Below are 26,102 nucleotides of genomic sequence, written 5' to 3' on the forward strand. Positions count from 1 at the left end.
GTTTTCCCAGATTTAAGTGGTTGTTTCAGTAAAGTTCTAATTCCACCTCTTCTGTAGTTGAAGCAGCAGCACAAGGAGCACTCTGAGCAGCGATTGGCTATTGAAGAGCTAGAACGCAACATCCGATTGGCTGAAGAGGTGTGTCCGGGCATCACGGACCAGATGGTTGCTCACATCATTGCCAGGTACCAGAATATATTGATTTAACTTTTATTTGGTGAACTCATTTAAAGTTATTTACACAAATTAACAGAGACTAATTAAAACAAATGGACTCATTAGCAGCAACAAAAATGGCTAAACAAAATAACCTCTACTCGGCAAACCACTAATCGGTGAACCGCTTGGACAAAGAGCACAGATTGGCTAAAAGAGATTAAGACAAAGGCGGTCTAGGAGACAACAGAACAGAGACTACATCTCCAGCCTGCTGCTTGGTCTAGGAGTTTTGATTCTCGCTTTGGGTGCGAGAGGTCCCGGGTTCATATCCCGGATGAGCCCCCAATTATGTTATGACCCGTCTAGGAGCGGCCAGGCCGTAACATACTCGGTGGACCTACAAAAGAAATGAACCAACTGATGACCGAACTAACCTCCCTGACAAATAAAAACAGAAGAAAACTGGGTTAAAATTTAAAGCCAGATTACCCCTCCTCAGCCTAAAAGGTTTTCACAGATCACCACCCATTAGTTTTTATCTTTCAGATGCAAAACTTCAACCAATATTTAATGAGGTGGAATTTGTTTCTGCAGGATTTTAACTTGCAGATTAGATGTGAGAAGGGTAAGGACAACGTTCTGGCAGACGCCTTGTCGAGAGCTGTGTAAATGGTGAGAATAGAATAGACTTCATAAATCCCACAGTGGGGAAATACATTTGCTGCAGCATCACATACATTTGGAGAAAAAGAAGAAAAATAGTTACAAAATTACAGGTAAACACACAAAAGCTATAAGTTATTATTGTAACATTCAACCACTAAAAACAACAAATAAAAAAAACTTGGGTTTCCAAACCTGTGCAGCATAAGGGACACAGATATACTAATGTACATCTGGTATTGCACAAATGCAAACATGTTCACATACGTGTGTGTTTTAGTAGAATGAAACCGTTTTCTCCTGTATTGGTTAGTCAGGGAAGTATGTTTGGTTGTCATTTGGTTCATTTCTTTTGTAGGTCTGCTGGGTGATTTAAGTTAGAGGTGTTTTGTTTATTTTAGGCCCATGGTTCACCCTGAGCTTTTAATCCTCCCTTGCCCTTAGTTAAATGATTGAGTCCTTAATGTATTTGTAAATATTGTAAATAAATCTTTGTAAGTAGTCCTTCAGGTGTGGTTGCTTGGAATCTGCAGTGAATGGTAAACCAAACCAGGGGCGGATTTAGGACTGAAGAAGATCCGGGGCTTAACACACACGCGCGCGCACACACACGCGCGCGCACGCGCACACACACGCGCGCGCGCGCACGCACACACACGCATGCGCGCACACACGTGACACGCACTAGTCAACATCATATATATTTGTCTTGTACCACATAATGTTTAATCTGAAGCTACATATTCAGCATATTCAGGGCAGAGTATTGTTCCTGTTAGTGTTTAGTGTGAGATGATAGTGAATATTCCCTTTCTTTCTCCAACAACTTTACCTGATAGTAAGCTAACTTTAGGCAAACCAGCAGCACAACAAATATTTTCAAATAAGACTCACAAACCTGAGTCAACACCAGTCTCATCAGAGCTGGGGTTCTGTCGTTGTACTTTTGGTCTAAAAAAACGTCCTTATATCCATCTTCACTCATGCGTTTCAGACAGAGACTGCAGAAGCCAGCTGCTGAAGGGCTTCTCTTCAGTCTCAGGTAAACTGTATACTGACTAAGTAGCCTAGTGGTAGAGTGTCTACCCTGAGATCGGGAGATCAGGGGTTCGACTCCTGGTCGGGTCATACCAAAGATTTTGAGAAAAATGGGACCCAATGCCTCCCTGCTTGACACTCAGCATTGGATCGGGGTTGGATTGGGGGGGTTAAACCACCAAATAGTTCCCGAGCGCGGCGTGTCTGCAACTCAGGGGATGGGTCAAAATCGGAGAATAAATTTCACCACACACCTGTGTGTGTGACGACTAAATGGGACTTTACAAACTACTGCCAGCTGCGCCCTCTCTGTGTGACTTTGGTACTGCATGTTACTTCCGCGATTTAGATCCGGGGCTTATCATGAAAGATCCGGGGCTTCAGCCCAAGTAGCCGGGCCTAACGCCGCCCCTGAACCAAACCTTTGTTACGGCCCAGCTGCCCCTAGACGGGTCGTAACACTTTTGGCCTCGCGTGGAGCCGAGTTGATATCATCTCATCATGCTTTCTCCTGAACTCTGGTTTATTTCAGATACACGACAAACTGAAGGACAGTTTAAAAGGAAAGTAGGAAGAGATGGTCTTCATATGGGGGCACTGCTGGATGAAGAAAACAGGAGATTTGCTGTGCGATGTCTCCTCTCTCCACACACACACACACACACACACACACACACACACACACACACACACACACACACACATCCCAACACACACACTAGCATTGTAATATATACACTATATTTTATAGCCTCACTGCTGCTGTTTGAGGATTCCCCCCTCCCCACAGGTTTAGTTTGAAACTAAATTTTTAAATAAAATGGTCTGGATGATTGAAAATACCATAATGTGCCTTACTTTATTTTTATACCTTTTTTCCCTCTTATTTTGTACATTTTTTGTCCAATCCACACCAGAAAGTCTGACCCAGCAGTCCGTCAGCAGCAGTAGCCTCCGTTTAGTTTGATGTAAATGTTTGTACGTTTGTTCAGCAGCACTTGAGTCAGATCATATGCCAATGTGAGTTCTCAGTAACAGTTTTTAATTATAGCCCCCCCACACATCGGTTTCTGTAAAGGTCCAGTCGCCCCTCCCAGTGATCTTTAAATCACTGGAGATGACTCAGCGTTTTTATAGATCTCTGACAGTTCAAATAGGAAAAATGAAAACTGTAAAAACGTGAGAATTTCAACAGTTTTATGTAAAAGTTCTTTTCCAGGTAGAGTAATTCATTTCTGACTCGTTTTGAGGAGCTAACAGGAACTAGCCAGGCTAAGCAGCTAGCAAGCTAACTAGCTATTTTAACCTTCCAACCTAAAGATGCTTGTTCCACTTGTTAGGCGGAAACATTTGGCTTTGCTTTAGGTTGTTGACTAATTTAACTGTGAACTTTTTATTACTGTCTAGCTTTTCTTCAGAAGCTTTTTGGTAATTGTGGAATTAAACAACCTTTTAGCAAAACACGAATGTCTCCTAAAGCCTCACGTGCAGGGACTGCCCAGTCTACATCAGGTTTGGCAAGCAACCTTGGTTTTACGTCGTCCAAAGGGTGAAGTTTGAAAAATCACTCGTTATTTTTTATTGTACCGGGGTTTTCCGAGTGAATCCTGGGAGCTGTAATTAAACATGTTACTGATGGTTTGTACCAAAGACACTATACGATTTGGTCATTGTATATTGTTTTGTCTTTTTATATATATCATAAGGGATTCGACTTGTTTAAGCGGGAATTGTACAATGACAGATGTTAACAGATGTAAGATTTAACAGAACTGTACTTTTTTGTAGCTGGACTTGGAGTTTTATGAATAAATATTTAAATTTGGTTGACAAACTTTTTGTTTTTTGCCTGATAAGTTTTTTCTAGAGTAAGGTGACACTAACGGTCCAAAGTTTTTACAGTACATCTTAGCAGCTGGTACCCCCACCAGATACGCTCCTCACCCAAAACTAATCTTCTCAGTCACAAACCTTGGTGTGAGATTAGACCCTCACCTGACCTTAGAGCATCACATCAAACATCTGTGCAAACGTCTCCTTTTATGTGAATTTGGGACGATGGTTTAAAGCAGGGGTGGGGAACCCTGGTCCATCGAGGGCCACTATCCAGCAAATTTTAGTTTCAACCCTGCGTCATCACACCTGATTTCAATCAGCAGGTGATTAACAAGCTTCTGCAGAACTTGATGAGCTGCTGAACAGGTGAGTCAACCACTGAATCAGAAGTGTTGGAGCAAAGACATGCAGGATACCAGCCTTCGAGGACCAGGGCTCCCAACTCCTGGTTTAAAGGGTTAAAGTTGAACATCTCTACCTAACCTCCATGACTAATGTAGTCTGTTCTACAGCCTTTACTGAATATATACTATTTCTTTGAAATAATATTGCATGTTTATTGTAAAACAAGGTAACAATGCATTAATTAGGGGGCAGCAGTAGCTCAACAGGTTGAGCGGGTCGTCCAGTAATCGGAAGGTTGCAGGTTCGATCCCGGCTCCGGACAGAGAATTCTGCTGTTGTGTCCTTGGGCAAGACACTTAACCCACCTTGCCTGCTGGCGGTGGTCGGAGGGACCGGTGGTGCCTGTGCTCGGCAGCCTCGCCTCTGTCAGTGCGCCCCAGGGCAGCTGTGGCTACATCGTAGCTCATCACCATCAGTGTGTGAATGTGTGTGTGAATGGAGGAATGATACACTGTAGTGTAAAGCGCTTTGGAGTCCTTTCTCTGAGAGACGCTATACAAGTGCAGGTCATATCATTTAATGTTACACTTTAAAACAGTTCACATATCCAACATTTATCACATTTATTGTCATTTACAGTTTGAGTTGATGAGTCACCCTGCACACGTTGATCGAGTTTTATTTAAAGAGTGACTTGGGTAATCTTTGCGGCTCCCTTTGTTTCATCCCCCCCTTCACTAGTTTCTGTCTTGTTCTGGTCACGTTTTAAGTCTGTTTTAGGCTCTTCCTCCTCTCTCTCTTCCTCCTCATCCAGTTGAAGGCTTCCAGAGGAAAACCTCATCCTGGCCAGTCCGGCGGACCGTGCCACATTCCTCAGTTGATGAGGTGGGCAGTAATATGGGTAGAAGACCTCTGGGTCGGAGTCGCTGTAGCTCCCTGTGCTCCTGCTGATCATACACATTGAGGTGGGCCGTTCGGGCAGGGGGGAGGAGTTCAGGGGGAGGTAAGTGGGTCTGGAGGGCCGTGTCAGGTGAGGGTAGTAACCGAGAGGTCGAAACTCAGAGGCAGGGTTAAAAGTTGGGTTTGAACTCCTTGAGAGGTGGAACTTGACATCTGGCTGCCTCGCCTCACGTCGAGGCAGCCCAGGGAGGAAGTTTGAGTCGTCGCTGTAATGCCCCGCCTCCGTGTGTCCGGCACCTAAAAACCTGGCTCCATTGCTTCCAGCCTGGTAGACCCTTGCCAGTCCCAGTCCACCTGAACCACATGGGCGGAAGTTCCTCCTGATGGGCGAGATGGATGGTGAGTCTTGGCCCAGTGGGTAGAAGGCAGGCCGTGAGACGCTGTCTATCGGGAAATAGTCCCTCCTCCCCACAGATGGGAAACGCTCCAGTGAAGAAATGGCAACATAATCCGTCAAGTAAGGGTGTCTGTTCAGTGGTGGGGGGGCAGTAAATGGGAATGATGGGAGGACAGGGTGATACTGGCGCCCAGGACTGTTGGGGTAGAGAAGAACCAGCTGCTGGGGCTCATCTGGGTACGGCTGTGGGTTTGGTCTGCGTCGTGAGCGGTTGGCGTAGACACCGGCTAACCTTTGGGCCTGGCGCTGAGTGCCGTTACGTCCCCCCCTCGTGTCCTCCATCATGGATGTGGAAGCAGATCGAAACTTTGACCAGGGGGTGGACTGGTGAAGGGAAGGAGAGAGAGGAGTGACTTGAGCGAGGGGGTGTGGTCTTTGGCTGACATGACAAGATGACTGGCTAAGTTTAGCCCCTCGTCCATCAAGTTCAACGTCACTTAGACCTCGGCGATGTTGATCCATTTCATCCTGGCTGTGAACGGCCAGACTGCGACTCGAGCGGGGATGCGGGTGAGATTGTTCGTACATCTGAGGAGGTGAGACACAACGTTAGCGTTCGGCGTTACACATCTGATGAGTCTGGCGTGTGTAATGATTACCTGCTTGGATACGTCGGTGAGGAGATCAGGAGAAGATCGGTACTGTCTGGAGTCAAAATCCGCCTGATCGTAGCTTCTAGACAGACACAGAGGGATAAGAGCCAAATCCGTCTCTGCATGTTTGTATGGTGTGCTACGATAACATCAGTGCTTCACCTTTCATAGCATAAAGGTCTCTTTTCTCCTGAGCCCATGCACTCCAATAGCTGTTTCTGGGTCCTGCCACTGCCCCACAGAACAAATGGTAAGAAGAAAATCATACTGTCAACTGTGTGTGTGTGTGTGTGTGTGTGTGTGTGTGTGTGTGTGTGTGTGTGTGTGTGTGTGTGCGTGTGTGTGTGTGCGTGTGCGTGTGTGTGTGTGTGTGCCCTACCTGTATCTAAATGTAGAGCCTTTACATGACAGCAGTGTTTTATGGATGGGCTTTGGCTCCTCTGCCAGTTTGAAGAAAGCGTGGTACTCCACACACGTCTTCCAGAACGACTTGCAAACATCTCGACTGGCCATGGCGAACTCCAGAGTGTCCTTGCACGATGGCTGGATAGACGGGACATAAGACTTCACACGTCTACACCATCCATGTACACGTACCACCTTCACTTGTCTTTTTCTCTCATTTATGAAAAGAAAGCAAAGTAAGATTTTCATGGTATGGTTTTACATGCTTTTATGTGATTATTTAATTATGAAATTAAGATAAATAGTTTTTAATTAAATAATCTAAAGAATTTTTTTTATGTTTGAGTACATGGAGACGGTGGGATCGCCATTATAAGGTAAGCCACTAGGGGGCGTTGTGGTTCCCTTCAGCTGGATGAAGTAGACCAGGGGTGTCAAACTCAAACTCACACGGGGCCGAAATGAAACTCTGGGACGGAGTCGAGGGCCAAACTTAATATTTTTTGAAAAAGTGATGGCAAATTTGCACATTTTCTTTATCAACATATATGCAATTTTGAACTTTTAAATTTGGAAACAAACATATTTCTGCATTAACACTGAATGTGGAATAACCAAATTACACACGAGCAAGTCAGTTTTAAATAAAAGGCATCAGTGGTATTCATTACTTGTGGTATAATCAGCATTTTTAAAATCTATTCAGGATTTATGTTTTCTTGTTTATTCATTTTTCTTTTTATTCTCCTTTTTTCTCCTGTAATACGTGTCATCGCTGCTGTGACGTCTAGCTTTCCCCACTGAGGAACAATAAAGGGATTTTCTATTCTATTCATCTATCTGCAGCCTTTCCACTTCCTGTTTACTGTAGGTTAAATCTTTTCTCACGGGCCAACAACAAAATAAAAATATCATTTTATCTTAAATGAAAATGCAACATCTCACCTGTTAACTTTCATGTTTTGGAGCAGAAAAAGAGCATAAAACCAACACATTTAAAGCTCAGTTTGCTCCACTGGTTTACTGTGATGCTCAGCTGTTCCAGCCAGATACCTGCATCATGGGGCTGATCTGAGCTGAGGAGGAGACTCCTGTTGTTTTGTTCATCTTCATCATAATAATAACAACATTAGATGACAACAGGTGCTCACATAGGTTTGTGCTGATGAACATGTCTGAGCAGCTTGACCACGTTGTTTTGTGTCGGGGAGGAAACAACCACAGAGCCGTGCTGGTTTGAGCGTGTCGCTGTTCGCTGGAGTTATATCAGCTCTGTCTGGACGTTAGTTGGAAAACTTTCTCTTTCAGTCATGAACACATTACTGAGCGGCTAGAATCTCCGTTTCTGGGCTTCAACGTCAGAAAATAGCTGAGTGAACTCGTTGCTGAGTGAGAGGAGTGTTTAGTTTGTCCGAGACAGCGGAGATGCAGACACCGGCAGCAGGCGCTGGAAAAAACACAAAGGAGGGTGCGAGTCGGCTCCGCGCTGATGCCGCAAAGCATCATGGGAGTTGATGTCTTTGCGGTAAAATCGGCCAGCGGGCCAGTTTTAATATATTTTTGATATTTATCTCTCGGGCCACATAAAAATGCTCCGCGGGCCACATGCGGCCCGCGGGCCTTGTGTCTGACATATGTGAAATAGACAGTGAGCTATCGTTGATTTTATTATGTAATTCTTGAGGTTGTCCACAAGAGGGCAGTAGACACACATGGTGCTGAACACAGCGGGGTTAAGATGAGGGCATTATGTTGGTAAACTGTACACTTCCTCACAGATGCAGTTGGGGCGACGGTGGCACAGGAGTTAAGTGCTCGCCCCGTAATCGGAAGGTTGCAGGTTCGAGCCCCGCTCAGTCTGTCGCTGTCGTTGTGTCCTTGGGCAAGACACTTAACCCACGTTGCCTGCTGGTGGTGGTCGGAGGGACCGGTGGCGCCAGTGCTCGGCAGCCTCGCCTCTGTCAGTGCGCCCCAGGGCAGCTGTGGCTACATTGTAGCTCATCCCCACCAGTGTGTGAATGTGTGTGTGAATGGGTGAATGACTGGTTGTGTTGTAAAGCGCCTTGGGGGGTTTCAGGACTCTAGAAGGCGCTATATCAAATACAGGCCATTTACCATTTACCATTTAATACCAGTTACAAAATGAGTGGTCATAATGTTTTGGCTCATTCATTGGAGTTGTGGCAAAAAGTGTTCTCACCCCAACTGTGTCGTAGAGTTTTATCAGGAAGTGTTTGCGTTTGAAGCTGAGTTTACGGATCTTGGCCCAGCTGAAGGTGTTGATCTTGGTGTTTCCCTGAAAAACAGAAGTAATAAAGATGGCAGCATGTGGGTAGTATGAAAGGAAAAATCAAGCACACACCTGGAAGACCAGTACTCCAGAGTGTGTGACAGCCAGGTTGATCCTCATTCCCTCCCCGTCATGAGCAGCGTGAGGCCTGATGCCGTACATGTCCAGTTTCCGGGCGACCTCTAAGAGCTGGATGTCCGAGTCAGCTGGAGACACCCCTCTGTGGGAGATAGAGATCAGCAGATCTGTACGCAGCACAGATTAGCTCTTAACAAGCAGGGTTATAGCTCGGTAGAGCGTGTGTTAGTCCACGTATCCTATTAAAACACAGACTGAACCAAAGTAAAACGAGGACCCGATAAGTGGATAAATGGAGGATGACGGATGGATGAGATCAGGTACCAGTAGGAGACACCTACTTGTGTCTCTTGTGAAGCTTGATGATTTTGTGGTCCAGGTATTCCTGGTTGGGGACGTAGTGTTTCATCTCCAAATGTTGATAGTCCAGCTCCTCGTCATAGTCCCCTAGCTCTGCTGCAACACACACACACACACACCTAGATTTTAGCATACATATACTTAAGTAGTCAGAGTGAAATTGTGCTCCAACTTTGATCAAAGCAGCCGTCTGTATTGATGCTTACACTGCAGTATGTGAGAAACCAGCAGGGCGGCGCTGTTGTCATTACACGTTAAACTGCCGTTAGACAAGTCCTGTTTTATCTGTAAGGCAAAAAGATACCTGCACATGCAGAACAGCGCCACAGATTAAAGATGCTACAACATACATGCTAGCGTGTGGAACAACAACGACACCAAAAAGAAGGGCTCAAACAACGGCCTCTTTACCTTGTGAGGCCTCTCTTCAGCTGTCCAGGGTCTGGTGGGAAGAATTTAACGATAAACCTAAAGAATAAATCACTGGTGTCTGATGGAGGGGAGAGAAAATAAAAACTACATTTAGCTTCTTTGGTAGCAGAAAATGCTAATAGCATATGGCAGAAATGTCTCAACTTTTCAAAACAAGAGTCAAAAGACCTCAGGGGTCACAACAAAACAGAAACATGTTATTTTTTTAAATTAAAAAAGCTAATTTAAAGAGTGTTTTGTGAGTTGTTGCTTAGAATGCTGGCAATGATGTTTAATCTACCTCAGACTTCAAATTTTGATTCAAACGCTGCAAATTTTCACTTATTTTCCTTCTTTGGGACATTTACTGAGAACTAAAAGGACATTCTACATAGGGAAATGTCTCTCTGCCCTAATTGCTCTGTTAATAACAGAAATCAGCAGCTATCTGCGCTCTAATTGCTGCTCAGTTGCACTCCTGCTGCACTCTTTTATTTTTAAACACGGAGAAAATGACTTACATTTAATTTGTTTAACTAGAGGTTTCAGCAGCTCCAACCAAACCTGCAACAGAGACGCGTTTAGAGACTCTAAAGCATTCTAAACGTGTAAATGTGGGAGTTGTGACGTTTCTTACGTAATGGCCACTGGGGTGTCTGAACTCCAGTCCAAAGTACTCCTTCTCAAGCAGCTTAAGGTGACCACAAACCTTGTTGAAGAAGTCGCCGCCGAGAACATTTTGCTGAAAAAGGAGGATTAAAAGTGTGTGTTAGTGGAAGGAATGACTGGGGTTTTAATCTGGAAAAGACCTGCTGTAGGTCTAAATGTTCTCCAGTTATTGTTTGTAGAATAAAACCTTTAGGAGCTGAACTTGGACAATCCTGCGATCTCCCAGATTACCAGGACAGTGTTTGTGTGTTGTTTGCTTGCCATACTGAGTTTTTTTTAGTATATCCTGTTTGATAGCCTGTGTTTAGCTCTGTAGCGTGGGTCACTGGAAGACTCTCATTAAGTTGTCATGAGGAGGAGGAAGGACACAGCAGCTGTTTCTGATTACAGAGAGAACAAAGTGATGATTAATGGAAACAAATGTCCATCCCCGGAGCAGCAGAGGCAGATTCGTCTGTAGAGTGTATGTTGTCTCAAAAATGAACACGACTTCAAACGTCTGTCAGAAATCATGTGAATTACAGATTTTAGCACTCTGGGGCTTTGTTGTGAACCCTTACTGTAGCAATTGGAGCACATTATCAACAAAACGTAAGAAATTATAGCCAACTGTGCATCTGCAAATGTCGATGAGCTGTGGCGGCCATCTTGAATGTTGAATGAGCTTTAGATATGGGCTGCTCCTTGTATGGACCAGTCCTAGCCAGTCCACATGGGTGGGGTCCTTCCTCGACTGCCAAGACTGGAAGTGAGCAGCCATGAATCTGGATGGTCTATTTATGCCCGTCCTTACCTTAGCATATGTCCTGTCGCCTAGCAACTGTGACTGCTAATTAGAAGTGTAAACGAAACTTGGCTAGCCTAGATGTTTAGACCAACTGTAGCAGTAGTAAAAAATCTTGCTCTGCAAGAAGGTCTAGCCATGCTCCGTTGAAGCCTCAGCAGGTTTACCATTGGCCTGCTCAGCTTTGTGTCTCGCAAATAGGGAGCCTAAGTCACTTCCGCATCATGGGTCCGCGGAAGGATGAAAAAATGAATGCAAGTCAACGGGGCTAAAAACGCTATCTTCTAATCCGCTTTGCCTTACACCCTGGATCGCACATATGTTGTACTGCAATTTAAATGAAAACTAATGATGGGTGTTTCAACCACGCCAGTCTCGGACTTTGAGATTTATTAGCTTGTGAAAGTTCGTAATTAGCATGACTACAAACTACAAATCGGCACGTCGCATATGTGACATCACCACACAATCTCCTCTCCTCTAACGTAGCTGCTACTTACCAAATGACCAGATTTGTGGTGGTTCTTTCCTCCTGTGGGAAGTTTGCTGAACTTACAGCCCTTTTCCTTCAGTTTTCTCTGTGTCTGGTTCGATGACGTCACCTTCGTGAAGCGCATTTTTAGTCCTAGACTTATTTTCACACAAAACCTAAAATAGTGTTTCCCCCTGTTCGAAAATGAGCACATTCTTGGTATCAAAATGTGTCTTTAAAATTCATGGGCATCATATGTGAAATCCATGGCACAAAACAAGCGGAATCAGAAAATAGCATTTTTAGCCCCACTGACTTGCATTCATTTTTTTGTTCTTCCGGGGACCCGTGATGCCAGAGTGACTTAGGCTCCCTATCACAGTGCTCTGTGTTTGTTGGGCAGTGTAGAAAAACTACAAAGATGGTGTTGGCTCAGTAACGACTTTGAAATAAACTTTACAAGATTTAGACTTGACTTTTCTTTGAGTAATGATCAGATAGAGGTACTTAAGTTCAGTATTTTGAAAAATGATGTTTTTGCTTTTTGGCAGACTGCATCATTGACTGATTTACAAACCGACGAATAGGTCAGTCTTTTTGACTCTCCCATCTGGCAGGAGGCTCAGATCATATCGGACCAGAACCTCCCGCCACAAGAACAGTTTCTTCCCCTCTGTGGTCTGACTCATGAACGACAATCCTAGGGCTGCTCACTCCAGTCGTTTGGTCCCAGTCACATGACCTTGTGTTGTGTTTGTACCTGAACTGATCCGCTCTGATCAGTACCCACACTGTCTTGTATATAGAAGCGGTTTTTCTTAGTAATGCCACTTTATATTATTATTTTATCATGATTATATTCTTACTTCCTATATTTTCTCATCTCTTACTTTATCTTCCTTTTTGAGAGGGTGCTCGCTGCAGAACTACAAAGGCGGAGCTGCACCATAAGGTGGAGCTGCACCAGAGTCAACCCCGCCCATTCACGCAAACTCAGCCTAGCCCACTGACTTCCGTTTTTGTTTTCAACTTTATCGCAAACTGACCTGACCCACATGAATTACGGCTGTTACTAGTTTACAGTCGTTAATGCTATGTTCTGTGCTCCAATTAAACAAGATAAATATAACTTGCTACATGACAAAGTCTGAATATATCCCGAAATAAAAAGGTTTCTCGTAGCGAATATGTGCCCACAGCCGCTCTAACAAATGTCCTGTCCAACAGCATATCACCCCTCCCTGTGGGCTCTGGTAGTCCAGTGGCAAGATCGTCTGACTTACGTTTTGCTTTCCCCTCAGCTGATGCTGGTTCGATTCTCGGTGGGGTCGGCAACAATCTATTCAGCCAGCTGAAACAATTAATTTGTTCATATTTTAGTTGTAATGTTCATTTTCAGCAAAATATTTATGTCTCTACAAGTTCTTTGAATTTGGTCGTTCCTAAACAGCATTTTAGTTGAAACTCTGCTCACAGATGGACTCACACTGGCTAAATAAACGAATGAATAAATAAAAAAAAACACATTAGTCATTATATGTTAAACGGCATACCAATAAATTGTTGTAAACATAGTACTGGCAAGTGTAGCTAGAAATGAGGAAAAGAGATTATAGGATATTTCCACTGCTGGGAGGCGAACCTGCGCAAAACTGCATGTTAACCTGACACCATCACCACTACACCACCGCATCTGATAAAAATTAGGTGGCGTTACATTTTATTATGTTATTTGGTGTGTCTTTGTAGATGGGATGTATGATTTTTCTGGCGGTGTCTCAGTAGAAGTCATTTCAGAAATAATTTGTCAGAAAATTCACAGAATATCCAGATTTGAGAACCAAGACCAGACCCGCTTTGGGGGAGGAGACCAAATTGAAGCTGAGATGGGAAGAAAATGCATGAATGAGGCCAAAAATGGCTTTGGCGTGTTTCTTATGAGGAAATGACAATATAACATGATTAAAAGTTCCAAAAGTTAGATTTTTAATTATATGGAACCTTTACAAAAACTGTTCAATTAACTTCTCAACTCCCTCCTCAATCTTGCATTTTTTAGCTATAACACCCTCTTTAGTTCCAGAATGCTATAAAGTCTGACAACTGGAAGGAATTGGACTGACTCCGATAGGATGGGCGGGGCTGATTCTGGAATGGGCGGGGCTGACTCTGGTGCAGCTCCACCTTCTGGTGCAGCTCCGCCTTTGTGGTTCTGCAGCGAGCACCACTTGTCCTTTTTTGCACCAAGTACCGCAGCGATTTCCTGATGTTGTGATTCTCACACATAAGGCAATCAAACCTTCTGATTCTGACTCACTGCTCTGACTGGTCCGACAGCTGATAACTCTCACGCTTTTGACTGTCTCCACACGCTGTCGCGCCACACCTCCAACTTCTAACGCTGAAAAAGCTATCCCCTACAACAAAATGCATTTTGTCAGAGCGGGCGTGGGCGGAGCTTCGCTGAAACAGACGCTATATTTCTGGGTATAAATTCAGGCTGATGAAAACAACGGTAAGCTTTGATCATGTACTGCGCCTAATGCTTTCAAAGATTTAAAATAACTTCATATGGAAACTTTAAATTGGTCATTTATTTGCATTTTCAATGGCAGCCATCTTGCATGGGGTTGATAATGTGTATTTGTGAATAGGTTTGAGCACAGGAACACACTAAAAACATACGTTGGTTCATGGACGTAATTTTGGGGGGGGACAGGGGGGACATGTCCCCCCCACTTTTTCCAAAGTCAAGTTTTGACCCCTGCACTTTTTACCATCCAAAAATAATATTACGCTATATTAAATTGACACTGGCTGAGCACTAGGACCAAGCGGAAAACAACCGTTGAAGCCGGTTTCCCATTGGAACATACTGTAAAGATACCCCCACCCCCACCCCACCCCCACCCCGTGTCCCCCCCACTTCTAAAGTGAAAATTACGTCCATGCGTTGGTTAATCTAGAGTCCTAGCCTGAGGACTATAAGGCTTAATGCTTCGGTCGTTGTGAAAGTAATTATCTCCGGTTGTGGTTATGCTTTCTTTTAAAACTCTGCATTAGATAGAAATCCTTTGGAGATCACCAGAGAAGTATATAATCACCACACTGGCTTTAGCTTTTGTGTAGTAACCAGATTTACCTCTGACTGAAAGAGACCGATAACAAAAACTCTTTATGGCTACTGATTTTGACCTAAATTTGTGCGTTCACAGTTTTATAATATTAGGAGTTTCTGTAATAAGAAAAAATGGCGACTATCATTTGTAGCTACAATAATAAAAGCCCTTTAGCTGATTATTTTGACATCAAACTTATTTATATGAGAGGAACTCAGACAGACGATGTGTTTTTATGTACATTATTTACGTCTGCTGTCTTTTCTCTCCATCCAGGGTGATTGTTAACTCTGTGTTTGCCCTGAAGGCTGGAGGATCGGGGTCAGAGCAGAGCACCTCTTACTGCTCCAGTATCAGATACATAAACCTTATTCTCAACTCATTCCTAGAATGTATCATTCTTGATTTCACTTTTTTAAGGTCTGCTAAAATTTAATCTTCAACCTTCTTAAAATAAACCCGAAACTGCTTCAGAAACATGTTACTATGAGAGTTTGCAGTGTGTTTGGTCTGTCCTCTTCCTGTTTATGCTTTATCTATCAGTGTATTTTTGGCTTCTGCTCTTCTGGCTATTCCTCCATCCACACATCTTCTTTCATGTTAGATGCTTCTAAAGACCCGGCGGCTCCGGCAGAATCTCCCTAGGAAAGGAGTCTGAGCGTGGAAAAGGGAGCAGCTTTGCTAACACAATACTGCGATGAACCACACTCTCATACAGACACAGGGAGATGGTTTAAAATGCCTCATGGGGGTCATCGCCGTGGTGACGACAGGAGCTGTTGCTCTTGTGTTTCCTGACCTGAATGGTCCCCAGCATGGGGAAAAGCGAAAGGCTTTTTCTTGTTTCTTTTTTTCTCACTTGTGAAATGTAAGTAGGGGAAAGGCTTGATTTTATCCTAAAGTTTATTTTGTTTTATTTTTTTTAGTTAACCTTCTTGGGACTATTGTCACAAGTTGGCATCAAAACACTTCTAGCCTTAACCTGACAGTAAGGGGTTTCCTGCTTCTCCTTCCTACTGGTTGAAAGTGGGATTACAACTGTCAGAAAACAGCCCTGCTACAGCCTGCCATAGCTAGCGCTAACAACAAGCTAACGCTAATGCCAGGGATGTACTTGCTTTATAGCCTCGCTTTGATGCAGGCAGTAGGCTGAGTCTTGTTTACATTACTGCTGTACTGCATGTAGAAGAGGTGTGACCAAGTCACTGCTTTGCAAGTCCCAAGTAAGTCACAAGTCTTTCCAGTCAAGTCTCAAGTCGAGTCCAAGTCAAAGACAACCAAGTCCAAGTCCTTAACTTTGAAATTTCAAGTCATAATCAAGTCTTCTGTCCAACTTCTATTTAATGACAATGCTAGCAAATAAATTCCATAAATAAAGCTTCTTATAGGTTTTAACTTACTTGCTCAAACAAGCAGAAAGTGCAACTGAAACTGATTATGAACAAGGTGCTGCTGCAGTTAGCCGTACAGGATCAAACCCAGAACGAAGAATTATTTATGCATTTTTTCCATGTCGTGCCACTTTTGTGCTAAAATATTAAATATGCTCAAGTCAACAGATGAAAGTAGATTCAAGTTGCAAGTCATTGGTGTTCAAGTCCAAGTCAAGTCGTAAGTCTTTATAGATTGTATCAAGTCAAGTCAGAAGTCATTAAAATAATGACTCGAGTCCAAGTCAAGTCGTAAGTCTTTATAGATTGTATCAAGTCAAGTCAGAAGTCATTAAAATAATGACTCGAGTCCAAGTCATGTGACTCGAGTCCACACCTCTGGCATGTAGTGTTCCACTAGGGCACAATAGAGAACTCAGGACAAATAGGCTCACGGGTTTATAGGGAACAAGCAAAACAAGCATGGCATCAGAGATGGGTAACTGGTAAATTTTGAGATCCCTACAGAAAAAAAGACAGCAGCTGGATCATATATAGTACGAAAGACCTCTAAACCAGAGAAATAGTGACAATGGTGAGTATATTTTGCTTGTTTTTGTCAATTTCCTCTACTGGACGTATCAGCCCACATCAAGGGGCATGGCCCCCATGCTCACAGAGTACTCCTCACAGGGCCCCCCAAGGAACACGGTCGAACGCCTCCTCCAAATGTGGGAGGAGTTTGGTGAGACCATAGAGCAGGGGCATTCAATTACGGGCCTGGAGGGCCGGTATCCAGCACGTTTTAGTGGTTTCTCTGCTCCAACACACTTGATTGAGTGGTTGAATCCCCTGTGCAGCAGCTCACCAGGCTCTGTAGAAGCCTGTTAATCACCTGCTGATTGAAATGTGTTGAAACAGGGTTAAAACTAAGACATGCTGGATACCGGCCCTCCAGGCCTAAATTGAATACCCCTGCTCAATGGTCTCACCGAACTCCTCCCACACCCTGGTTTTTGCCCCGGTGACCACCTGAGCCGCATTCCATATCGATTGCCAGTACCCATCAGCTGCCTCTGGAGTCCCACAGGCCCAAAAGTCTCGATAGGACTCTTTCTTAAGCTTGACAGCATCCTTAACCACTGGTATCTACCAGCGAGTTGGGAGTGCCACCACGACAGGTACTGATGACCCTGCGGCAGTGACTCCGGTCGGCCGCTTCAACAATGGAGGCATGTAACAGGGCCTGCTCAGACTCAAGGTCCCCTGTCTCCCCTGGGATGTGTTTAAAGTTCTGTCAGAGGCAGGAATTGCCAGACAATTCCAGCAGACCCTCACAATACGTTTGGGCCTGCCTGGTCTGACCAGTATCCTCGCCCAACATCAAAGCCAACTCACCACCAGGTAGTGGTCAGTTGACAGCTCCGCCCTCTCTTCAGCCGAGTGTCCAAGACATGCGGCCGCAGATCATGTGAGACAACAACAAACTCGATCATTAAGCTGCAGCCTAAGTGATCCTGGTGCCAAGAGCACATATGGACACCTTTATGTTTGAACATGGTGTTCATTATGAACAGTCCATGAGCACAGAAGTCCAACAACAAAACAAATTCAGATCAGTGGGCCATTCCTCCCAACCACACCTCTCCCAAGTCTCACTGTCGGTGCCCATGTTACGGCCAGCGCCGTTTGGGTTTTGTGTTTTTACTTCTCCTCCTTGTGTTTCACCCTCATGACTGAGGCCCTGTCCACATGTAGCCGGGGATCTGCCAAAACGTAGATATTTTTCTACGTTTTGGCCTGTCATCCACACGAAAACGGAGTTTTTTCACACGAAAACGGATCTTTTTAAAAACTCCGGCCAAAGTGAAAATCTGCGTTTTCTCCATTTTGGGTGTCTGCGTGTGGACAGACAAAGCCGGAGTTTTAAGGTTCGCAACGTCACTTTCCGCGACAAAAAAATGCTGACATCACGTGTGCGACCTGTGTTTACACTAGCCGACAGCATGGATGCCCTCAGAGCTGCGCTCGCTTTATCAATTGTCCAAGCGCTTTTTGCTTGTTTGTTTTTGCAAGCGGAATTGCTGCTCCTTGCGGAAGACCACAGACGAAGGACGAGGTTAAGAACGGGGGAAGTACTGCCGCCTACAGGTCTGGCATGTCCTTAACAACGTATTTATCCGGGTACGTGTGGACAGAGTTTTTTTTTTTTAACGAGGTGGTGTGGATGCAAGTTTTTGGAGGGGCGGATATTCGTTTTTAAAAAACCCGGCTCCGTGTGGACTAGGCCTGAGAGGAGCTGATTTGCAGTACCTGGCTCCTTCCATATTGCCTGGCTCCACCCTGAAGCACCAAGCTGTTGGAGGTGACAATCAACAGCTGACTGAGGACTCGAAGCATAAAATCCTCCTGGCTGATATCTTCTGAGAGCCGCTGAGTTGTGTCCTTGGTGTGCTTTGTTTTAAATCACTTTGTGGAACAACACTGTGTAATTCTGTGCTGGGAAAAAACTCGGAACTTCAAAACCTTTGTTTTAGCTGCATTTTCTGTGTAGGGAAAACCTACACTTGTGATTTTTTTAAATCTATTTTTGCAATCAAGACTCAGCATAAAGATGATCTCAATAAAACAAGGAGCAGCTTTCTGTATTGAGCCTTTATAAAAAAAAAAGATGGTGCCGTTGGCAGTGCCTAATTTGAGCCGGATCTTTCCGGAACGAGATCCGGGAACTATCTTATTTTGAAAGGACCGTTCTGGACACTGTCTGCTAGGATCTGGCAACTCACGTGACAAACTTGTGCGATACTCAGGATTCAAATTACAGGTGAGCTAGGGAGCTCCTGGAAGCCCTCAACACACCCAGGGGGAGTCCGAAACGATCCTGGTTCTACTTATATTACATTATCTATGTGGACTCTCTGGGGATTATTTCGAGCTGAGAGATGCAGAGCTCTGATTGTTGATGCACTCCAGACAGATGCGTCCTGAGCACGGCCACAGCAACATTATCAAAGTGTCGCCACCTCAAAAACAAATTTAACATGCAATCGTTTATGTCGGCTCATATCCTTTTATGCTTTCTGTCTTTTATTTGTGCCTGATGCGTTTTACTGCTGCGGTACAGAGCGCATCACCTGTTTTGTCCTCCGGTGAATTCACCTCGGTGCGGTCAGCGCGCACTCCGCTGTTTTTGCGGTCGGTAGATCTTTTTGAACTGCAGTTCAAAGGTAACTCCTAAGGTGAAAAAATGTGAAGCCAGGTAGCAGTTTTTCTTTAGGATTGAGAGGAGATGCAGGAAGATAACAGAGACAGGACAGAAAAATAGTCACATAAAAAACAAGTTAGTTTTTGTACCTGGTGGTTGCAACAAACAGACACCATTGAAGGTAATCAGAAGAACAGACAATGAAATAATTATTTCAATGTTTAGAGCAGAAGCAGCTGGATGTTTATGACCACAAAATTTCAAGTGAAGCACACTCCTTTTATGTCTTGTGTTTGCTCAAGATCCATATTTCCGTTTAGAAACCGTTTCTCCTTCGTGGATCTACCTGCCCGTCAGAGCATTTAAACACTGGGTGGTCAGCTGATGCTGCTGTCAGTCATTGCGGGAATGTGTACGGTGTGGGGAAAGTTTTAATTTATCTCCTCTGCCTGAGCTGATGGTGACTCGCGGTAGTGATGCGCCTTTTGCGCAAAATGCGGCCCTTCATGGAGCTCGTGCCAGATAAAGGATGAGTCTGATGATCGGATCATCAGAACGACAGAACCTGATCATCATGATCTGTACCTGACAGCCGCTGTTTCTCCCTCACCAACCCACCCCATGTGCCCAGCATTGTGTGCTGTACAATAATTAAACTGTCCCAAAATCTCCATCTTAAACCGGTTCTCCCAACATGACCACATACAGGTCAGCCACATGCATATGTGGCCAGAGCTTTCTTCTTTTTCAATCTGTCCTTTTCTGCTCCACTTTCCTGGTCCGTCTAGGTCCATTTGCCTCTGGGGCCAAAGGTGTGGTGGTGCTGTAGCCACTCTGGGGTGGTGGGTGTCTGCAGTGCTTTGCCAGACCCTGACAAAGTGAGAGGAGGGGGTGTCTTTGTGCCCAGTTTGCTCCGTTTGTGCGAGCATCAGGACAGCAGATGCCTTGATGAGCTGCATGACGGATCGCTCATTTAGATATTAAGCACGTCATGACCGGCAATCACTGAGCGGGCCAGGTTAACGGCCAGGCCACTGGGAAATCTCCCGTTTCTCCCGATTACCTGTCCGCCACTGAAGAGATGTGTGTTGACTTAGAAAATGTGGGCGCAATTTTTAATTTTAATTACTTGTCAGATCGGGGGGCCGTTCCTCCCAACCACACCTCTCCAGGTCTCGCTGTTTGTGCTCATGTGAGCATTAAAATCCCCCAGCAGAACGAGGGAGTCACCGGAAGGAGCAGCACCCCCTCCAAGGTCTCCAAAAAGGGTGGGTAGTCTGAACTGTAGTTTGGTGCATAAGCACAGACCACAGTCAGAACCCGTCCCCCCACACGTAGGCAGAGGGAGGCTACCATCTCATTCACTGGGGTAAACCCCAACGTACAGGCACCAAGATGGGGGGCAACTAGTATACCCAACCCTGCTCGGCACCTCTCAGTGGGAGCAACTCCAGAGTGGTAGAAAGTCCAACCCCTCTCGAGGAAACTGGTTCCAGAGACAGAGCCATGCGTTGACGTGAGTCCGACTAGTCTGAACCCCTCAACCTCACACACCAACTCAGGCTCCTTCCCCAACAGAGAGGTGGCATTCCATGTGCCAAGAAACGGCTTCTGTAGCCGAAGATCAGACCGCCAAGGCCCCGCCCTCGACTACCACCACCACCACACTGCACCCTACCCCTTTGGCCCTTCCCACAAGTGGTGAGCCCATGGGAAGGGGGACCCACGTTTCTTCTTCGGGCTGTGCCCGGCCGGGCTTCATGGGTGAAAGCCCGGCCACCAGGCGCTCGCCAGCGTGCCCCACCTCCAGGTCTGGCTCCAGAGGGGGGCCCCGGTGACCCACGTCCGGGCGAGGGAACACTGTTTCCATTTATATAATTCATCATAAGAGGTCTTCGGGCTGCTCTTTGTCTGATCCCTCACCTAGGACCTGGTTGCCATGGGTGACCCTACCAGAGACATAAAGCCTCAGACAACTTAGCACCTAGGATCACTGAGACACTCAAACCCCTCCACCACGGTAAGGTGACAGCCCAGGGAGAGGAAATTTAATAATTTACAAATAATTTATTACATGTCCACCTCAGTGGACAGTGTGCATTCTGAACATGAAATATGTTGGCTTGACTTACTGAAGTCCAAATGGAGGAGCTTAAATGCAACTAAGTCTTAAATAGCTTATAATAATAATAATAATAATAATAATAATAACAATTGTGAGTACCTGTCCATAGTGACCAATGACCATTATGCCTCAAAGGGTTCAAAGCTTTTGAAGCTCAAGATTTGCCTCAAAGAGACCATATTTATTTTACATTTTAATCCTCTTTGACCAAAATAAACAACAAAAACCAAAAGTAAACAGTAATTTGGTCATAACTTACCGAAGAAGAACTTATTATGATAAATGTCATAAAGACTCTTGATTTAGATGCAGCATTGTATTTTAAATCATGTGAAAAGGCTCACTTTGTTATATGTAAAAATGTACATTGGGACAAACTGAGAATGTCCCTTATGAATACAAAAGGCCTAAATTATTAAGTAAAATAAACTTTATTATTATTATTATTATTATTATTATTATTATTATTATTATTGTTGTTGTTGTTGTTGTTTTTGTTGTTAGCAGTATTACCTCCACCTCGAACGTGCGTTCGCTGTTATCCAGGAAGATCACGCGCAGCCGGAGCTTCGTCTCCTTGGAGACGCGAGGCTTGGTGGTGAGGCTCCCGAGGGTCCCGGTCCGCCGGTGTCGGTCTCCCATGCTCCTCAGGTCCAACTGGAATCACAGCGGGTCTCCGTTACATCCATCTCCCTGAGAGACCGAGTCTGCCTCACGTGCTCCTCGTCATCATCATCATCTCCCTTCTCATCATCAAACCTCTGATCCCGTGGCGGCTGCTGTGGGAGCGCGCGCTCTTCGGGTGCGTAATGACTCGATCCCGCAGCAGGGACCCGGTACGGACTCGATCTGGCTCTGAGTCAGAGCTGTGGGGGCAGTAACTGGGGATTACTAGTTACATTTCGGTAATCCGCAGGGTTCTTTTAATTAGTGTCTTGTTTCCATTATATTCTGCAGTGATCTCTCTCTCTCTCTCTCTCTCTCTCTCTCTCTCTCTCTCTCTCTCTCTCTCTCTCTCTCTCTCTCTCTCTCTCTCTCTCTCTCTCTCTCTCCTCCATATAAGAATAATATACATTTCATGGTGGCTGCACACTTTCAGAGTGGTGACCTGTCCTAAAGTAGGCTAGTAGTTCAGATCCTTCATCTGCCTGCAGCAACAACTCAGCACTTTGTGTGTGTGTGTGTGTGTGTGTGTGTGTGTGTGTGTGTGTGTGTGTGTGTGTGTGTGTGTGTTACCTCATATAGTTCTGCTCTGAGCTGATGTCTGATGTTACTGAAGCAGTAATCTAAGTCCACGTTAGCCTTATGTTGCACACATCATCACAGCTTACCAGTTCCTTTGTTTCTGACTCACAAACATTCAACCCCACAGTGAAAATGTTTTAAGCACTTACTTGATTCAAACAGACATTATAAATCAGAAATAAATTTGCTACAAACAGCTATTTTTTACAATAAAACCCCATGTTTTTATTTATTTATTTGTTGTAAAGTCTTCGGTGTGTCTTATATGATTTTCAGGGATTTCCTATTATTCAGCTCTAACATCTGATAAAAGTGACTAAATCATCTCATTGTTTATCTGGTGAAAACCCTTCATCTCTACAGTAGGCTGTGATAAGTCCAGGTTTAGATGCAGAGCTGAAGCACAGCAGAGAGGGACAAGGAGGGGCCAAATATGAAATAAATCATTTTGATTCATTGGTCGTTTTACAGTTATGACAAAATTACTGTTTACTCTTGGTTTTTGTTGTTTATTTTGGTCAAAGAGGATTAAAATGTAAAATAAATATGATCTCTTTGAGGCAAATCTTGAGCTTCAAAAGCTTTGAACCCTTTGAGGCATAATGGTCATTGGTCACTAAACAGTGGACAGGTACTCAAAATTATTAATATTATTGTTATTTTTTATCAGCCATTTAAGACTTAGTTGCATTTAAGCTCCTCCATTTGGACTTCAGTAAGTCAAGCCAACATATTTCATGTTCAGAATGCACGCTGACCACCGAGGTGGACATGTAATAAATTATTTGCAAATTATTAAATTTCCTCTCCCTGGGCTGTCACCTTACCGTGGTGGAGGGGCTTGAGTGTCTCAGTGATCCTAGGAGCTAAGTTGTCTGAGGCTTTATGTCTCTGGTAGGGTCACCCATGGCAACCAGGTCCTAGGTGAGGGATCAGAGCAGCCCGAAGACCTCTTATGATGAATTATATAAATGGAAACAGTGTTTACTCGCCCAGATGTGGGTCACTGGGGCCCCCCTCTGGAGCCAGACCTGGAGGTGGTGCACGCTGGCGAGCGCCTGGTGGCCGGGCTTTCACCCATGGAGCCTGGCCAGGGACAGCCCGAAGAAGAAACGTGGGTCCCCCTTCCCATGGGCTCACCACTCGTAGGAAGGGCCAAAGGGGTAGGGTGCAGTGTGTGACGGGTGGTAGTCGAGGGCGGGACCTTGGCGGTCTGATCCTCGGCTACAGAAGCTGGCTCTTGGCACATGGAATGTCACCTCTCTGGTGGGGAAGGAGCCTGAGTTGGTGTGTGAGGTTGAGGGGTTCCATCTAGATATAGTCGGACTCACCTCAGCGCATGGCTCTGGCTCTGGAACCAGTTTCCTTGAGAGGGGTTGGACTTTCTACCACTCTGGAGTTGCTCCCACTGAGAGGTGCCGAGCAGGGGTGGGTATACTAGTTGCTCCCCCATCTTGGTGCCTGTGCGTTGGGGTTTACCCCAGTGAATGAGAGGATAGCCTCCCTCCGCCTACGTGTGGGGGGACGGGTTCTGACTGTGGTCTGTGCTTATGCACCAAACTACAGTTCAGACTACCCACCCCTTTTGGAGACCTTAGAGGGGGTGGTGAAAAGTGCTCCTTCCGGTGACTCCCTCGTTCTGCTGGGGGACTTAAACGCTCACGTGGGCAACGACAGTGAGACCTGGAGAGGTGTGGTTGGGAGGAATGACCCCCCCTGATCTGAATTCGAGTGGTGTTTTGTTATTGGACTTCTGTGCCAGTCATGGATTGTCCATGATGAACACCATGTTCAGACATAAAGTTGTCCATATGCGCTCTTGGCGCCAGGATACCTTAGGCCGCAGCTCGATGATCGACTTTGTTGTTGTTTCATCTGACCTGCGGCCGCATGTCTTGGACACTCGAGTGGAGAAGGGCGGAGCTGTCAACTGACGACTACGTGGTGATGTGTTGGCTCAGATGGTGGGGGAGGATGCCGGTCAGACCAGGCAGGCCCAAACGTATCGTGAGGGTCTGCTGGGAACATCTGGCAGAGTCTCCTGTCAGAAGGAGCTTCAATTCCCACCTCCGACAGAACTTCCAAAATGTTCCGGGGGAGGCGCGGGACATTGAGTCTGAATGGACCCTTTTCCGTGCCTCCTTTGTTGAGGCGGCCGACCGGAACTGTGGTCGCAGGATCGTCGGTGCCTGTCTTGGTGGCAACCCCCGAACCCGCTGGTGGACACCGGCGGTTAGGGATGCTGTCAAGCTGAAGAAAGAGTCCTATCAGGTCTTTTTGGTCTGTGGGACTCCAGAGGCAGTTGATGGGTACCGGCAGTCCAAGCGGAACGCAGCTCGGGTGGTCGCCGAGGCAAAAACCAGGGAGCGAGACTTCCGTACTGCTTCGAGGAGACTCTGGTCCACCTTCCAGCGCCTCGGGGGGGGGAGGGGGGGGGCAGTGTGCTACCAACACTATCTATAGTGGGGACGGTGTGCTGCTGACCTCTACTCAGGACGTTGTGGATCGGTGGGCAGAATACTTCGAAGACCTCCTCAATCCCACCGACACGTCTTCCAGTGGGGAAGCAGAGTCTGGGGACTTTGAGTTGGCCTCTCAAATCTCTGGTGCTGAGGTCACTGAGGTGGTTAAAAAGCTCCTCTGTGGCAAGGCTCCAGGGGTGGATGAGATCCGCCCAGAGTTCCTTAAGGCTCTGGATGTTGTGGGGCTGTGCTGGCTGACGCTGTACTGCAATATCGCGTGGACATTGGGGGCAGTCCCACTGGACTGGCAGACCCGGGTGGTGAAAAGTGGACATGTCCGGGGAAAACGGAACGTACGGTCACCATAGTCCTCATAAAGCGGGAAATTATAGATACAGTATTTTGCTCGTGCCCTTGCTGCCCTGCGCCCTTTAGAGTTCGTGGGCCCTGGGCAATTGCCCAGTTGCCCATATGGTTAATCCGGCCTTGCCTTGGAGATCCAAAGGGAGGAGTGGGCGGCGCCGCTCAGCTGTCAGATCTCGATCTCCGCGGCGTGAGACAGAGCCACTCCCCACTCCAAAATGCATGTACATTATTGCCAAATTATAAAATAAGTATAAATTCAGACAGTCCAGGTTGTCCTGAAAAAAAAAAAAAAGATACCCCATAAGGCAATATTTATTGTTTTTATTAGAAAATACAAGAAAAACCCAAAATGAGTCAAAAACGGTGATTTACACCCTGGACCCCAGAGGGCTAATAATTTTTTAAAAATTGTTATTTGCTATATTTAGTCATATTTTTTATAAATGTACAGTCTAGATTACCATTCTAAATTATAAAAAACATTCGTCATAAATGTTTGTTGGTTTCATAACTTTTGTCCAATTTGGATTTTATGTTTTTGAGTGATTTAAGGTCTCATTTGCAACCCCTTTATGCCCAAATATAAAAAATAAGTATAAATTCATAACGTCCAGGTTGTGCTGAAAAGATTGACACCACATAAGGCAGTGGTTATGGTTTTTATTTTGGAAATACAAAGGAAAACTCTAAATTAGTCAAAAACGGCAAATTACACCCTGGACCCCAGAGGGTTAAGGGACAAGTAGTCCT

At 45.4% G+C, this 26,102-nt stretch overlaps 2 protein-coding genes across 3 annotated transcripts in view; one reads left to right on the plus strand and one right to left on the minus strand.

Annotated features, from left to right (window-relative positions):
* The window catches only part of stk26 (serine/threonine protein kinase 26), a 49,105-nt gene extending 45,411 nt beyond the window's left edge, over nt 1-3,694 (plus strand). Inside the window, exons 11-12 of the mRNA XM_015946040.3 lie at nt 58-185; nt 2,393-3,694. Coding sequence (XP_015801526.1) covers nt 58-185; nt 2,393-2,408 — 144 coding nt within the window. The 3' untranslated portion in view covers nt 2,409-3,694. The remainder of the gene's footprint in view (nt 1-57; nt 186-2,392) is intronic.
* A 911-nt stretch (nt 3,695-4,605) lies between these two features.
* LOC107376778 (FERM domain-containing protein 7) lies at nt 4,606-22,183 on the minus strand. 2 transcript variants are annotated; one of them, XM_015946039.3, is made up of 12 exons: nt 21,793-22,182; nt 10,173-10,277; nt 10,057-10,099; nt 9,536-9,614; nt 9,331-9,428; nt 9,106-9,220; nt 8,759-8,906; nt 8,597-8,692; nt 6,371-6,534; nt 6,154-6,222; nt 5,998-6,073; nt 4,606-5,926 (listed from the first exon to the last, which is right to left on the minus strand). In XM_015946039.3, exons 1-12 carry the CDS (start codon nt 21,919-21,921, stop codon nt 4,724-4,726), a joined length of 2,325 nt encoding a protein of 774 aa, XP_015801525.1. In that variant the 5' UTR covers nt 21,922-22,182; the 3' UTR covers nt 4,606-4,723. The 2 variants fall into 2 exon arrangements, with proteins under 2 accessions (XP_015801525.1, XP_054604718.1); XM_054748743.2 differs by lacking the exon at nt 8,597-8,692 and having other exon boundaries at nt 21,793-22,183.
* Between the last annotated feature and the right edge of the window lie 3,919 nt (nt 22,184-26,102).

This window comes from Nothobranchius furzeri, chromosome 2 (genome assembly GCF_043380555.1).
Source record: "Nothobranchius furzeri strain GRZ-AD chromosome 2, NfurGRZ-RIMD1, whole genome shotgun sequence".
Taxonomy (NCBI): domain Eukaryota; kingdom Metazoa; phylum Chordata; class Actinopteri; order Cyprinodontiformes; family Nothobranchiidae; genus Nothobranchius; species Nothobranchius furzeri.